This window comes from Apteryx rowi, unplaced genomic scaffold (genome assembly GCF_003343035.1).
Source record: "Apteryx rowi isolate R43461 unplaced genomic scaffold, aptRow1 scaffold_49, whole genome shotgun sequence".
Lineage (NCBI taxonomy): Eukaryota > Metazoa > Chordata > Aves > Apterygiformes > Apterygidae > Apteryx > Apteryx rowi.
The window spans coordinates 1,251,419-1,268,434 of NW_020450749.1; the positions used below are offsets into that span (position 1 = coordinate 1,251,419).

At 36.4% G+C, this 17,016-nt stretch overlaps 2 protein-coding genes and 1 long non-coding RNA gene across 7 annotated transcripts in view; 1 reads left to right on the plus strand and 2 right to left on the minus strand.

The window, feature by feature from the left end:
* The window catches only part of TSG101 (tumor susceptibility 101), an 18,194-nt gene extending 6,210 nt beyond the window's left edge, over nucleotides 1–11,984 (minus strand). The window contains exons 1-7 of one of the 2 annotated variants that reach the window (XM_026078908.1): nucleotides 11,886–11,984; nucleotides 9,228–9,312; nucleotides 7,285–7,350; nucleotides 6,514–6,677; nucleotides 5,647–5,773; nucleotides 2,950–3,016; nucleotides 445–536 (exon numbers count right to left, since the gene is read on the minus strand). In XM_026078908.1, coding sequence (XP_025934693.1) covers nucleotides 445–536; nucleotides 2,950–3,016; nucleotides 5,647–5,773; nucleotides 6,514–6,677; nucleotides 7,285–7,350; nucleotides 9,228–9,312; nucleotides 11,886–11,927 — 643 coding nt within the window. In that variant the 5' untranslated portion in view covers nucleotides 11,928–11,984. Of the gene's footprint in view, nucleotides 1–444; nucleotides 540–2,949; nucleotides 3,017–5,646; nucleotides 5,774–6,513; nucleotides 6,678–7,284; nucleotides 7,351–9,227; nucleotides 9,313–11,885 lie in introns of both variants that reach the window. The other variant, XM_026078907.1, reaches the window with a different exon arrangement.
* UEVLD (UEV and lactate/malate dehyrogenase domains) overlaps nucleotides 7,284–17,016 on the minus strand; it is a 31,738-nt gene continuing 22,005 nt past the window's right edge. For 2 of the 4 annotated variants that reach the window (XM_026078903.1, XM_026078902.1), the window contains exons 10-13: nucleotides 16,562–16,646; nucleotides 15,824–15,947; nucleotides 14,312–14,472; nucleotides 12,415–13,191 (exon numbers count right to left, since the gene is read on the minus strand). In XM_026078903.1, the coding sequence (XP_025934688.1) occupies nucleotides 13,086–13,191; nucleotides 14,312–14,472; nucleotides 15,824–15,947; nucleotides 16,562–16,646 (476 nt within the window). In that variant the 3' untranslated portion in view covers nucleotides 12,415–13,085. Of the gene's footprint in view, nucleotides 7,351–9,227; nucleotides 9,313–12,414; nucleotides 13,192–14,311; nucleotides 14,473–14,922; nucleotides 15,683–15,823; nucleotides 15,948–16,561; nucleotides 16,647–17,016 lie in introns of those variants that run through there. The other 2 variants (XM_026078904.1, XM_026078905.1) reach the window with 2 other exon arrangements.
* On the plus strand, nucleotides 12,332–16,553 carry LOC112972417. Its single transcript, XR_003255673.1, has 3 exons — nucleotides 12,332–12,421; nucleotides 13,737–13,826; nucleotides 15,869–16,553. It is a non-coding gene; the product is annotated as an uncharacterized LOC112972417 (long non-coding RNA).

Consider the following 17,016-nt stretch of genomic DNA (forward strand, 5'->3'; position numbering starts at 1 on the left):
GAAGAAAAGCCCCTCTGCAAGACAGCTTGGGTAAACAAATTTTTTTTTTTTTTTTTTTTTTTTTTAAAACCCAAATCACGAACACAAGAGTGATACAAACAAAAAGTCACTTATGGTCAAAGGGTGTAGAAAGAAGAAAGGTGCTTACATGCACCATTCGTCAAAATACTCCTAGAGCACAAACAAAGTGCTATAAAAAAGGAATTTACCACATTCCTGACTGAATAAAATATAATGCAAAGGGGGTTTTTTTCCATAAAATGAGTAAAAATGTTTAAAAAGATATTTTATTCTTCCTTTGAGTTACAATTTTTTTTTTCATTAAATGTCAGTGTTTTGTAAGGTCAGATTACAAACAAAACAATCCTTTTCCTCATTTTTCTCTTTACATGCAATTTTTGATAGGAAACTTCACTTCAAAGAAATACTTTCAAAGTTACTCACCAACAGTAGTCACAGGAGGCTGAGAAGGGTAGTGCTGAACACTAGTTGTTGCTGGAAATGGAACACCAGCTGGATAAGGATAGCTTGGATAGCTGCTTTGACAAAGAAAGATATGCTCAAGTTAGGTAAATATTTGTAAAATATCATCCATATATGTTAGTTTTACATTACTCTGTTAAACATTTATTTAGGTTTTAAGATGTCATCATTTTATCTGAGCCCCTATCTGTTTACTTCCTGGACAAACATTTGGATCATTTCAAATGATCCAAAAGTAATTGAAAAGAATCACTTAATCAAACTTGCCATTCTAAAACCCCAAAATATCCAAAATACACTATTCAAGCTATTACCTGACAAGCAGCAATTTCAATTCTAATAATTTTTAACAGAATAATTAACAGTCTTTAGTTTATATAAAGCTAAGCTGCTTTATATAAACATGAAAGCATTGTGCAAAATACTGCTGCAAGGTGAAACTTCTCCAGAAGTTCTCAGCCCTGTTCTGAGAGATGAAGGGAAGCTCATTATTTGTTTGTTCACTGAGATAATTGTCAGATGGGACATAACATCACAGTCTACCGAACTTTCTTTACTGTCGCAGCCAGAAACTACTGCATTAAGTATAAAATATGTTTACTGCCAACCAAAACAAGGACTCAAAACAGTCAGTAATAGACTGACAAAGCTCTGTTTATAGCAGGGGTAAACAAAATACTCCAGGAAAAAATGGACTGTATTTATTACAGAATAGATACAAAATAAGCATATTCTGTCCCCTTCAGCTAACTATAAATTTAATATTAAGTTCTTACAACTCTCTTTTCAACATTCACAGGTTATGGTATTTTATTAAAATAGTTCTATTATTATTCATTTTTGTGCAGACATTAAAAGCACTTGAAATAAATGCATTTAGGGGAAAAAAACATTAAGGGGTGTGTGTGTGTGTATATATATAAAAAACCCCTAAATGCTAACAAATCCTTATATCAGTGTTGTATACTACAGCAACTCCTCATATGCTCCTACCACAGAATCAAGTCATAAGGACAACACTAACAAAAATAACGATTATGTGGAAAAAATATAGATATGCACCAGAAGGCAGCTATCAGCTTCCTACAATTTGCTAAGACAGCACTGCAAGCCTTTTTGAAAAGATGTATTCCAAACAATTACGTAGCATGCTTAAAGAAAGAGTTTTGTTTTATAGTAATAAAAAAATATGGAAATCATTTTGTGCCCTTCAGTTTCTCAGTGTGCTCTGAATTAAGTCCAAAGTGCTTATGATGTATACTGGAGGCAACTTCCTAGCATCTAAATCTAAGCAGAATACTTTGAACGCAATGAACAAACATTAAAAATTGAATACAGGCAGTGCAATTCTATACATGAAAACACAAGACCTGTTTTGGTTAGTCATTTAAAAGGTACATATTTTTTAGGTTATTAGATATTTTAAACTATTTAAATTAGATATTTAAAAAACAAAACCAAAAAAGGTAAACATTACTACATTTCTGGAAACGTCTCGTTCTTGCCATTCTTTCCGTTGTTCCTTACAAGTTAAAGCTACATCTTTTGAGTTGAAGTTGACTTTGTGCCACTAAGAATCACCAAGAACATCTAAAAATACTTAAAAAAACACATATTTCTTGACAATTTTTGAGAGCATCCACATGAAACTCTCCAAGCTAAATATTTCTTCTAAGTTTTCTAAAAAATAATCACTGATGTTTTCATTAACAATTCAACAAATATCTTCTGTATCAAATTTACTTATACAGAATACTGTGTAATAACCTCAAATTGAAAAAATGATACCCAGAGTAATTCCAGTTAGCCAAGCTTTTAGAATGGAGATTGAACAGACTTTGCTAAAAACTGGAACATGAATGGCCAGTGCAAAAGCCAAACTGATGTACAAACTGATTTTCTTCTAATATTCAAAGAACATTATGGAAACTTTTATAACTATTACTAGAACCTATTTTGCAGTGACTCATTTTCAGTTTTTAATGCCTATGAAACAACATCTAGCATAGGGAAGAAGAAAACAAGTCACAGTTCATATTAACCCATCAGTTGTTTTGTTCAATATTTTGAGTTGCTAATTACCCCAAACTGAAAATACTATTAAAAAAGAACCGTAGGGGTACATATCTCTCTACGGCACGTAAATGTATCAACCTTATAAAAACTAATCCTTTACACAAGTAAAGCAATAGAACATCTAGGAGTTAAGTAAGTACTTTCTAAACATATTTATCGCCCATGTATCTTATATTTGAAGCAAGTGGCACTAAACAGGCTAAACCTTGCTCCAACTTTCTTTTAGCTATTAACAAGAATTCAATCTGCACTTTTAAATAAAACTAACATAATTATTATACTATAAATCCCCAAATCCAAATCTCACCATAAGAAAACACAAATAAGACTGGATTCTATTCAGTGACACCTTCTCCTGTATAAATGATGGTGCTTTGAAGGGGTTCTTACCTTGGGTTAGGAGTGTGTCCTGGTGGATAGGAAGAGATTCCACTTGGCAGGCTCGGCATGTAGGAAGCTAAACAAAATAACAATTTTGTATATTTCTACTTCTCAAAAGTTTACTATATGGGAAGACCACACAAGTGGGATGTATTTATACTGCGGTCAGATGTTTTTCAAAATATTATTGAACAATGAATACACTGTAACAGAATCAAGTATCAACAGTAAGAAAAGTCATTCTACCACGGATGAAGCCAACAACATGCACCCTGCATCCCCGAACACCATCGTTCCTCACAGCACTCCCACACATCTCCCATGCCCCGCTCGTGCAGCTTGGCGAGAGAGCATACGTGAAAAGGTTTGTTCAGAGCTCTCTGTGCCAACCGGCCAACACAGCTGCTTCATCTCAAAACAGAAAACTCCATGTGTTGACCCATTAGAATCTCTTCTCTATATCCAAACACATTTTCACAAAACTTCAGCAAACTTTTCATTTCTGAAGATTTTACCTCTTCCTGTCAACTTTGGTTGAAACTGGTCAGCACTTTTAGGAGTGTTTTTTTGTTGTTGTTGTTTTTTGGTTTTTTGGAGGGAGAGAATGAGAACTGACAGTTCAATTATACATTCCTTAGTACAGCAGGCTAAAACACCTTTGACTACAGATTTATTTTTTCTTAATCATTACTTTAAATATATATTAGCCTCTGCTTGAATAAAAAATAGATTTCAATTTAAAAATGCACAATGATTAGTTGTACGCTCAAGTAACATTAATCTGGAAGTCTCTGGATACATAAGAAAAAGTATCCACAGCAAGGGAAGTGAAAAAGCTAGCATGTCGTTAAAGATGACACACCTGAAGAGCTTTCCTTTTCCCTTTTTACATAATGGCTGAAAAAAAAGAACATAATCTTTCCAATGTAGCCATTATTCTCTACTCTCTGAATGGTATGTAATTTAAGTACCTTCAGAGTAGCCGGGCTTCTCAACAGCTGATTAGCCATTTAACAATCCGTTTATGTTCTTATCCAGCAATTTCTGCCGTTTAAAAGTTATACTTTTTAAAAACTTTTATCAGCACATATAAATGCCTAAAGTTTTAACACAGTCTTATCAATTTTATTTTTAGAAATCTTATAATTTTATTATAAAAAATAATACTTATTAATACTTGAATATACTTACTACATATTTATACTAATTTCAGGAACGTTATAAATAGCTTTAAAAACGCCAAGTTACTTTCATCCCTGAATGCTTTCAAATGATTCAATTTTTTTTAAAATTGTGTGCTTCATTTCTTAAACGGTATATCTAGAACTTAAAAATAAGATTAAATATCTGGAAAATAATGAAAAAAATTATTACACCAGTATATCCAAGTAGCTATCAAAAAATGTGAAAAACTTGAAACATTTTTGCTAAAATTACTTCAGTTATAGTAGCCTTGAGTATTTGTGACTACAGAAGTAGAAAATAACATGATGTTTCAGTGGATGATCCTTCCTTAAAGCACAATACAGCTCACAGTCCAGTCTCTAGTAAAAATATACTTGTACTGACACCCACTGTTCTTGAAAATTAGAGCAGTTCATGTTTCTTGAATCACCTAGTGCTCTTATAACAGGTAGGCTAGTGCTGGACAAGCTAAAAAAAACAAAAAAAACCCAAACAAACAAAAAACCCCCAGAACACTTGCTTTTAGTCCAGCCATCTCTAATGTTTCCACCTGTGTTTGCTAATGCTTTTTCTCATGTGTTAGGAACTAACACCTTGTGGGAAACAGTTTCCTCTAGGAATTAAAATGACTACTACTTCAGTTGTACTATTATGATCTGATAAAAGCCATATTTCAATACAAAATAGTTATAGCCTTAAAAATATAGCAAACCCCCCCCCCCAAAAAAAACTAACCACAAATGCTGTTGCACTACCATTAAGCAGGCCACAGCTAATCTGCTTCCCCCAGCTCCTCCTCCCAGACTTTGGCTTGACTTTATCTCATCTACTGTTTTTTTTCCCATCACATGTAGAGTTTTCTCTTGGATTTTCTTTCTCTCATTTTTTTTTCCACCTACCTATCCCTATTATTTAAAATAAGATGCTCCCAAAAGTTTAAATAAAAGCCTTAAAAAAAGCCTTGAGACCATTTGCAAGAAAACAAGAATGGGTGCCAAATCAGAGTACCAAATTAATAGAGAAATCTGAAAAACCGTGATGCATTTTTTTTTTTCATTTTCAGACAGCAGTTATTAAAAATCCAAACAGGTGAGTGTGCGTGGGAAATAAAAGTAGCATTCTTTTGTGCATGAAGTTAATGGTTTTAGAAAGCTGCTAACAGATGGACTTGTATTATCAGAATGAAAAAAAATTTTGAAGCAGTTACCTTAAAAGGCTCTTTTTAAGGATTATCTCTGAATGTTGACAGGTTACTGATATATATGTGTATATATACACACATATATATACACACACACAAACCTGATATGTTTTTCCCCTTCCAAAAGCCCAAAAACGCACACTATTTTTACAGCATAGTTCAAAAAGCTCAAGTACAGCACAGGTGAATTCATTAGTCATCAATATACAAAGCCACAACAGACTAGAGTGTATAATTTTTCAACAAACTATGCAGAGCAACAGTAAACTCTGGAATATTTGTGTTAGTATTTGTAGAACTTGGCAGTCATGTCCACTTACTAGTTGGCGGGCCCGTTGCCTGGTATGGTGGGTAGGCTGCTGAAACGGTAGGCCGAGAAAAGACTGGAGGTTCCTCACCAAACACCACAATCATCACCTGAATCAGTTCTAGCAAGTCTGACTGAGGCTGTGAGGGTAAGCAAATCAGAAGTTGTTCATTTCGGATAATGGACATCTTAACAGACTATAAATAACAAAACGGTACCATTTCACCAGCTCTCAAAAGCCTTCTTTTTACATATATATATATACACACACACACACACACATATATATATATACATATTTAACTTCTGTTACAGACTCCTTTATAGATTCCAGCCTGGCTAGCTGGTACTGAAAACAACATAGCAAAATACAGCTAGAGCAATGTTTACACTCAGAATAAAGGAGGTAATAAATGGGCCCATATCAACTGCAGGGCAATATATGACCGAAGATGATTGCGCAATGATGGATTATAATAATAATTTTACATTTAAATCAGCTCTCCATCATGAAAATAAAGGTATCAATAACTGAGTTTTCAGACATTTCAAATTCATACAACATGTAGCTTTTGCTCAAGTTCAGAATGATGCAATAGAAAAAAGGTCTTCACATCAGTCTCCTGCCAGGGAAGGAAGCCTATGCTGCACTGTTTAATCAGACAAGCTGTCACAAAGGACAATTAACCAAGCAACAGAGAAAGTAATGTGCTGAACTTTAAGACCTCAAAAGTAATAAGTAATTGTTTTCATAAAAAAGTAAAACTGTTCTAAGTTCTCAAATAAGAATCATCATTTTTTTTATTTAAAAAAAATCATACAAATATCTAAAGAAATTCAGGACAGCGCAATCTGAAGATTTCAGGCTCACTATACTTACGTGTTTCCACTCATGCAGATAAGGAAGGTATATCTTCCCATTTGCATCAACATGCTTCCCAGTTTTTATTGTCATAGAGCTAGTGGGTTTAACAAAACAAATTGGGGGGTTGAAAGGGTAGGTGTCCAGCAGCCACAAGCAAATTGGGATATTGTATGTGTTACCTGGGAAAGAGAAATTGAAATATTTTAAAGGTTAATCCAACTCTTTAACCGTCATTTTATAATCAGATTTTTAAAACACTGCTAAAACCAAAAAAATTCAATTACACAGAGGCAGATAACAGATGAAGCTGAAATCTACCAATGATCTGCTTAATGAAGAACTCCCAATATAGCCCCGAACTCAGCATTTCTCAGAACAGCTTATCTTTATGATTATCATTAACGACTAATACATCATCTCATTTGTTCTATAGTGTAACATTACTAGATCCTGATATCTGAATTACTGCAGCAACAAGTGGTTTGCAACCCTCATTCTATTGAGAAGCTTGGAAAACATGCAGTACTGAAAGAAAACATACTTTACAGAGCTCTATGAGAGTGAAGCATCAATGCTGCACACTAAAATTTTATTCCACAACAAAAATAGGAAAAATTTTCTTTAAAACATTAGACAATGGACAAGTAAGGGATTTCAAGAAAACAGGAATCACTGAAGCTGTGAAGATGAACCACTACAAATCTAAATCTAAGTCGCCTTTCATGTAATTTGGGAAAATAGTAATAATAACAATAATTAATAATATTAATGATAATAAATGCATACCTCTATAAGGCACAGGAATGGTTCCACTGAGACTCAGCAACTCCCTACATAACCCATCATTAAAAACTGAAAAGGAACAAACAGTATTCAACTTATGCTATGTTAATCTCTGTTCCAGTTATAAATATCTATTTGTTAGCATAAATTTTCAAAAATTACAAATATATAAGCTCCTCTTAAAACGTTCTGCTCTTGCACACCCATAGACTGAATGATTGCCTACGATCAGGTAATTTCTTGCAAATAAAGTATTTCTGAGAAACAAATGACCGATTACAATGTCAGTCGACACCCACTGCAAATAAAACTGTTTCCTTATTCAGAGCCCAAGTAAAACATAACCTGGAACCATACAAATTGCTACAAGGTCAATTTGGACTCGAATCTAATTTTTAAAAAAATCCTATTTCTTAGGATTATAAAGAATTCTTTATGGTTTCTCCAAAGAAGCATGTCAGCAAGAGCACTGAAAATTATTGGCCTGTAGGCATTTAATCTGTTACCTAATCAGTAAAGGAAATTTAACCAGCAATAATACAGTGTAGATAAGAGGAAGAATGCACAGCACTTGATTTGCTGCCACATAAGTTAGTCTTAGTTCACAAAACGCACAGCAACCCTGACTGAGTTGCTGTATCTAGTTTTCCGATCCTTTCAATCTGGTAGATTAGTCCGGGCTTAATAAATCAATTTTTGGTAATAAAATTTTCTTCATTTCACTGAAAGTTTCTAGTTATACCTCAAACGAAGCTCACTGTACAGTTCTTTGGTGCTAATATTCTGCAGAGATAGGTAAAATATGTCATGATTTAACTGGGATATATATTTCATTATTGGATACAGCCTTGAAAATTATTTCAACAGCAATGTCATCATTTTCTCACTGCTCGGTTCACTACTCCAAACAGTGTAATTATCTGTAAGCGGTTTTGTGCTCAACCTTTCCAAGGCAGTTTAGAAATAGCTGGGTAACAGAAAGGGGCTTCTCACTCAGCTCAAACCTATCTGGCATTCTGATCACTGAATCATAATGCGAACTTGTGAGCACTCTTCTGACCGTAGTCCTTTCGCTGTTATTTTTGATTCTCCAGCCACTGTAAGAATTTTTATTTCTCTGACAACTGCTGACTTGCATCTTTTCAAGTTAAAACTCGGTGATCTTCTACCTGTCCATGTCCCCTTTTAATACTTCTCATTCCTGACAGTAATTTAGAAAGCAAAATACTACAAATTTTTTTGTTGATATTTCAGTAAGATAAATTGGCTCACAGAGGGATCCAACAACTGACAGAGTTAACAATAAGTGATCAGGAACACAATCTCAATGGCTATACCAGCCCACTGCATCTCATTAAACCATGCCCTCAAAGCTGACCCGAGGTATCTTCTTCATTTAATGCACTGAAATCTACTCAGACCCTTTGAAATAGCTAACAAACAGTGGTTAAATCACTGCTAATTTATGTTACAAAATCCCTCATGCCAATTTTCCATATACATGACTATATCATGTATTCTTCATACGCTTAAGCACTGCCACAACAATTCACTTTTAATGAAGTATTTATTCATTGATTTATTGTACTTTTTCAGTAAACACAATTATAAAAATATCCTTATATTATAGCAAAGCTGAGTTTGTAAGATACCAGCAGTTTCTAGGGCAGCAATCGATTAGCTAGCAATATGCAATACGACTTCTAAGAGCGATCAGGTAAAAGCTGAGCTGTGAAARATGTAATACTTCTTGGCACATTAGACATTTATTTTCTTAAGTAACCTTTCTATACTACTGTGTCTGTTTCCAAGGAAGTACTGATGTCAAAGATCAAGAAACTCAAATTCCATATTCTAGCTTTAATCTCCTTTTCCTCATAAAAACTACCAAATACATCTAAACTATCAGCAATACAATGCATTTTTTTTCTTGCACACAGACTTACCATATGAATCCATAACAGGTTTGAGGTCCTTGTACTGAGTAATAACACTGATGGTCTCCTGTACAGTTAGGTCTCTATACTTATACTGGAAAACAAAAGTGAAAGATTATATTCAGACACCAAATCTTCAGTATAATCTAATCTAGTTTTATTTCACCAAATAATAGTCTGAATTTATGAGAGTTTACACTGATATATGGACATTCTTCTCTGCTCTTATTTTGGAATAACAATGTTATTCTGCATATAACTTTACTGAACATTCCCTGTATAACTTAACCAACTTTAATGGGGTTTTAAGGTGTTTTTCTTCTCAAATGAGGGTCCGTACATCAAGTGATTAGGGGAAAGCTCTTGAATGCTTTTTTATTCACATTCTACCACAACCCACATTACATGTCATGTAAAGGCAAACATTGAGACATCCTATTTAACAGAAGTTCTCCAAAACAAACTACTGTATACCTTTAAAATTGGTAAACGCATGATATTTTTTGATTGAAGTTAAGACTGTGATGGATTGCCTCTTTAAAATTAAATTTTAAGATACTTTTTGACAAGGTAGCGTTCCAGTGTTGCCATCTTTCTACAGCTAAGGTATTACTATGGGAGATGGCAGGGGGTGTTCATCCCTGTTCATCGAATAAGAATTGTTACAATCAACAGAATTAAATCTATTTCATTTAGAAAAGGCAAAGAAAATCATCACATTCTCTTCTGGTCATATACAATAACCGCAAAGTAGAACTGCTCTAAATGATTTAATGAAGCTTTTAAAATTCGCAGTACAACAGGAATGTGAATAAAACAAAGGAAAACTATGAGAAGAGAAACAAAAGAACATCCTTGGCATCTCTGAACCAAATATGACATTTGAAACATTCCTGCTATATGGCTATCTATGATCTGAACCTCACAGACACCATTCATAGCATGTTTCAAAGTATCACAGTATTTATCAATATTTTAACGTATTTATCAACTAGAAAGCAGAGCTTTCAAGGCAGCGTATTACCAATAATAATGCTGGTTTCATGACCGCTTTCTTTTACTGGGAGCAGGAAGTAACTCAAACCACAGATCTGCAAAATACAGGTATGCTACTACAGAATTTAACAATCTCAGAACTACAGTTTGTAGACAACAAAGCATATGCTCCTGAGCAGCAGAGAGCTGGCTCACCACACGGTGCAGTGGCCGTTCCTCCTGCTAATTATCATTTAAAAAGAAAAGCTAACAATATAGCCCCTTGCCAACATTTTCAGTGTAATAAAAAAAGCCAGTCTTCAGACATCACATGGACACGCACAGACATTGTCCTTTTGTTCAACCATGAAAGGAAGAGAAGGGGCCCAACACCACGAAGAGTTTGATACCCAAAGCACATACAGATTAACAATATTGGAATAAATTAATTCAAATGTTATCCAAGAGCATCAAAGTGCAGTGTTGTAGCTAAGAGTCACCTCTGCTCCGACAAAGACTCATACGAGCAATGAAACTTAGAAACTATCGTTTTCTTTTCTACAGTTTACTGAGACTGATAAGGAAGCAACTACTGTGCATTACAACTCTTACTCAATGAACAGAGATGAACACCCCCTGCCATCTCCCATAATAACACCTTAGTCTGTTGAAAGATGGCAACTCGGGAATTCTACCTTGTTAAAAAGTATCTTAAAATTTAATTTTAAAGAGGAAATTCCTCACAAAATGATTCTGGGCTTCCCATTACCTATGGCAGCAACTGTCAAACAAGGCGCAGTCTAGGTAGAAATGGGGACTCGAGAGAAAAGCACAGAAGGCACCCTTGAGGGGAAAAGCAAGAATCTCAGAAAGACTTCATTCAGTCACTGCAGCAGCTGCACCTGTGCTTTGGGGGATGCTGTGCTTTATCTTCCCAAAACACCCAAGAGCAAAACAGCCATATGGCCAGGCTGCAAAAAGCCTGGTGATCTCATTTGCCACCACTGAGTTAATATGCAGTATTCATTTTCAGGCTGATTTTTGCTTATGACTCTACGCATGATTCTACGCATAAAGTAATAGTGTTTGTCCAGTTCCGATCAGATGCATGCCTGTCATACCGTCTTTAAATCATGTAAATTATAATAATTTAATTTTGTAAAGAAATTCCCCAAAACAAAAAGCCGAACTTGCTTGCAGTATTTAGAGTCTTAGGGGCTCTGGTTTCAATTTTCACCTGGAGAATGGCACAACTATCACCACATAACGACTTCCTCAGAAAGAGACTTTAATGTTTCCTGAAATAGGGTTGATTAAAACAAAACCAAACCCAAGCCATCCTAGCCAGCAAAGCAGAGCTCCCTTTCCGCCTTCTTTTTAACAAGCCGAGGCCAAAGAGGCTACACAAGACAGCGGCCCGCTCCGCAGCCGTGTTGCATTTCAGTGCCTCACAGCCCCGGCCAGGCGGAGAGTTTCCGTTTAGCACGTGACGGTAAGGGAACGGGGCCCGGGCACGGACGCCGCGTCTCGTGCGACTACAAATAACGTTTTCAGGGCTGTCGCTCCTCCCTTCAGAAACGAACTCCAGCTTCCAGCTGGCCGGACACAACTTTTTTTTATCCTGCTCGGTCAGAAAGGCGGCCGCCCCCGGCCCGGCCCGCCGCCACCCCCGGCCCGCCGCCGCCCCACTACCTTGGCGAGCATCTTCTTGAGCTGGCTCTCGGAGAACGCCATGGCGGCCGCGCCTCCCCCGCCCAACCGCCGCCGCCGCCGCCGCGCGCCCGCCGCCGCCACACAACGGCCAGGCCCGCGCCTCCCCGCCCCTACATAAACAGGAAGCGGCGGCCAGCTCCGCTTCCGGCGGCGACGCCCGCTTCCGCCCGGCCCTGACGCCACTTCCGGGGGGCGGTGTCACATGGCKGCGGCCCGCAGCCCTGCCGCGCCGGCGGGAGACAAGAGGTTTCTCGCACACTGCTTTTCCGGACTAGTTTATTTGCAAGAGCGCAGGCCGGGCAGCCGGCCAACATACACAGTAACGACCCAAACCACCCGAGCGGGCGTCCCCGGGCGGAGCAAGCAGCTGGGAGTGGCTCCCCCTGCAGCGCCGGCACCGCCAGGTCCGCTCCGCTGTCATTCATCTGAGGGAGGAAACGCATAATCTCGGAGACCCTCCGGAAAAGCCGTGTTCTAGCAGTGCTTTCTGTATCAAGAAGTACCTTCCCTTTACAGTATGACTACCATCTTAAAAAAAATCCTTTGTAGTGCAGTTTGTCTTTAAAAAGTATTTTTGGGAATTATTTTCCCATGACAATGTAAAGTGCCGTTTATTATTGCCATTGGTCAAGCTGTGGTCCTTTGTGTATTTTTTTCCTTTAAAAATAATTATTTTTCTTCTAAATAGCAAAGATTTGTTATTCTAAGACACAAGCATCATCAGTTAAAAGAGTCAGCAACTTTTAACAATTTAAACCATTGATGAAGAAAAAAAAAAGGCAAAACACCTAGACTATTTGCATTAAGATAATGCTCCATAGATTAAAACACAACACCCCAAAAAACAATGTAGCAAACGTTAATTCTAGGAAGACTTTTTTTAAGAGAAACCCCAAGAGTCCAGCCATAGTGTTTTTGGCTTTTTTTCTCCAAATATAGCAGCTAAGTTGGTCTACCGTAACCATCAGTAATTTTGTCCCATCACTGAATACTCCCAAGAAGGAAATCTGAGTACATCATGAAAAATCAGCCTATTCAGAAAAGGTTCATCTTAATTCTGAGATCAATATAAACTCAGCATTACTTCCAAGTCTGCCTCTTTGCAAGATATAAATGGAAGGCACAAAGGAATAGGTCTTTAGCTCTTACATATATCCTACTTTGGCTTAGAAAGCTTCATCAATAATTAAACAATCGTACCTCAAAGCTTAAATATAGAATGATGTTCTTAAATGGCACACAGCAGGAGTGGACTCCACATTTCTCTTCTGCTGTAGTTTGTACCCTGCAATTTGATGCTGAGGTATAATCAGGATGAATACAATCTTTTCTTACACCAGTGCAATGAATCAAGATAGTTTAGAACAGAAAAGACCCTTTATCTTGATACCATATGCTTTTTGATTTATCTAAAAAAGCATTCTGCTTTTTCGCCACTTCCTTGGCCTCCTGGTGAAAGGTTACAGAGTCTGTTGCCTTCTCAATTAGCCATATTCCCCCCAGTCTGATATGAGGCTTACTGACATCAACTGGCTTTGGATCAAGGCCTGAACTCCAGATATTTCTGCATTACTCAACTATCAACTATTTTCTTTATTCCATTCCTAACCCCAGCTCCTCCCCATTAGGGAGAGCACTTGCACCAATACTGCACGGGGTACAAGTGCCACATCTATATACCAAAAAACATAGATGCTTTAGTATTCTGGAATAAGAGCAAACAAGTCATGACAAGAAAGTCTCAGACATCATTAAACATAACAGAAATTCATATGCAATACTTCAAGTTTGAAGGATGTTAAGTCATGCTTTTATCTTTCTTTTTCCTAGTAATATGCAAGAAAAGAATCCATTGCCATCAGAGTGCCCTGCAACAGGCATGAAAGATCAAGTTACCAGATTGCAGACCCCGCTGCCCTGGTGAGCTGGAGTGTGACCATATTTCTAGGCAAGCCCCTTACGCAGAACTTAAAAAAAGGAGGAAGTGTTTCGCTGGCTCTGCACACTAAAGTTTCAAAGAAGCTGGGCAAGCTGCTGGCCTAGTACCTGTGTCCTAATGAGGTGCAAACAGCTAATAATAAGCTAATAATAACCCAAGAACAAGGCCATAATTAGCAACAAAAGGTGTGCAGGCAAAAGTCTTCCAAATTTAGGCAAAACATTCTTGCACATTACCCTCCTTATTTTGGCTAACCAAAAAGTTCACTTTTAAAGTAAGAATTTTCTGCTGTGCAGTGCAGCCTGTATTATATAATTTAACCTAACCTTTAAGAAAAGGAAGCAATTTTGAAAGTAAATTATAAAATTCTTGTTTTACATAGAAATCCACATATACTTGGCAACACTTTCTGCATAGCAAACCTCCAACTTTTGTGAGCAGACGCCATAACTTCCCCTGTGCTTACAGTTTCAGTTGTTGCTGAAGGTCATGAATTGATGCTGCACTGCTCTGCAGTTTCTCTAGCACTAGTGGATCTTCTTCTAGTTTGATCATTTCAATTACTCCATTGGTTCCCAGAATACAAGGTAGACTTAAAAATACTTCACTGTTTATATTACAACATCCCTGAAACAACATAGAAAAACAGTCATACAGAGTTGTTATTTCTGCTCTGTCCTTAATCTGAAGTATGGAATTACACACAATAACTTGGTAATTTTAATTAAGCAAAGGTATTTCATCACATGGCATATTTTGTTTTAGTATAGCTCAAATTGCAATTATGTTACATCATGTGCAATGGATTACTGTTTAAGAACTATAAAATATTACTGTACAGTTTAAAAAAATTCTTGAACTATGAATATATCAGACCTCAATAATGCAGACAAAACATACTACAAAATACAGTTTAGCCAGTTTCTTAGGTAGAACAAGCAGGAACACTCTTTTGTTAGCACACAGGAATCATTAGTTCTCTTAGTACTGAAGAAAAGAAATTTTAAAAAGGCAGCCTGGGAACATTTCTCAATTATTGATCCTATAATCTGAGAGACTTTACAAGACTTACAGCACTTTAATTCAAGTTTTTATTGTACTTTATATATATATATTTTTTTAAGATGTGTATGTGAAATTTTAGGTTCTGCAGGTACTCTGCCATTTAAGAGACTTGTCACTCCTCTACATCTGCATTTATTTCATAAACAATTAAAAACTTTGCTTGAAAACAAGATGATGAAATTAGCTATGTCTGTTTGTATTTGATAAATAGCCTTTTGTGCTTAAACTCCCTGCACTGAATACTGTAAACCACTTTTCTGAAGCTTGTAAATAGAAGTGACTGATGAAAAGTTTCTACATGTTTTTTCTCACATGAAATGACTTAATGCTTTTAAGCATGCCTCTTAGGATAAAACTTTAAACAAGGTCTAGCCTACAATTTTAAGTTAAATATAGCTTAGCTCTTCTCCTCAGAGTAGGGAATCAAGGAGTAGCAAAAGCAGCCGTTCCAAAGTTGGTCAAATAAAAAACTGTCAGAACCCCCCATTTTAAACTTTCATAAATGATACTGCACTCGTTTGTCCCTCTGGAAAAATCCACATTCAATACTGAGTACTTGAAAACTGTGACACACACATTACTCTTCATTTCCCAGTTCTGACTATTCCAGAGGAGCTGGTCAGCAGCCTTGAACAGTGGGGAGCTGGTCTGCAACCCCAAATATGTTTTCCCTCTGAGCTCTTGTATTTTTTGGAAAACAATCCACTTTTAGTACTGATTTCAGGTTAATGCAATGATTGAATTTTGCATGTTTTCGGATTGGAGCTGAAAGCTGTTGGAAGAAAGTAATGAAAATAGTGCTACTTCAGAACTGTTGCTTTAAGTTGAAATGTCTATGCTGTTACAATTAATGGTCATATCCAGTAATAATATCATTACAGTGTCAACTGAAAGAGATACTAATAACATTTACCTTTGCCAGAATCGATATAGAATGAACCTTTCTTTTATCTTTCAGTATACTGTCAGTCAAATCAGCAACCGAGAGCCCGACAGACCAAGATCTCTGACCTTTTCCCTTTAGAACTTCCAAAGCTCTATATAAATAAGGAAATGYGGAAAAAACATAATGTTTAGATTTTATTTACTTTACTTATTCATGTTTTGGTTTACATGTAAAACTCTAAAGATAGATAAGTGTACCACATGTACCATATAACCATGATTCACTGCTTTGGAAAGCAAGAGAAGAGAATTGAGAATTGCTTTAGGGAACTTTATGCATCTTTTACCTGTAGTAATAACAATTCCCTTTTCTGTCAAGCGGTGTAACTGATATGTGGTTAATTTAAATAGCTAAATTGATCCAAACTTGTATTTCATTTTGAAGTAAACTGCTTCTGCACAAACTATAAAAAAAAAAAAAGAGCTAATGTGCCAGAAGGCTTGTCTACTTTTTTACAATTACACTAGCTGCTCTAAAATGATAGTGCTTATTCTACAAAACTTGTCTTGTCCTTAGATCATCACAGACACAGCATTACTACCAAGAACCTCAGAAAATCAGTGGTATTATTATATGTACACATATAAAAATGAATGATACTCAAACCTAAAGATATGTGAAACTCTTTAGACTGGAAAAAAAAAAGTCTGCAAACCGGAAGAGTCTAAATATGATGAAAAAATTTTACGATTATAACCGTGTTACCTGTTAGCCACCTTCTCCCTTGAGTTACGAGCAGCCATTGTTTCAATTTGGCTTGCAGCTGAATTACAACTGGTCCATGAAGGCACTAGACAGAAACAACCAACATTTAAATGCACATCTAGTGAGTCAACAGTGACTAAAATGGGTATCAGAGGAAAGGGTGGGAGAGGAAATCAAAATTCCAAACTTTATCCTTCCCCTGCAACAACCCAAATTTAGTTGATAAGCTTCTCTGGACTGCCAAAATAAACTCTATAGTACCTGGCCAGAGATGCTCATTTCCAAAAAGAAGTAATGTGTAAAAATTCTTATATTAGCAGTAGCCTACCACATATTTTACCACATTTCCTTCCTTTTTCAGTACCTCTAACCTATGCTGTTATACCGAATTAAAAGCATTTGAGACTCTATTTTCTATAGTCTTTTATTATGACATGCCAAGTATCTGTGCTGCC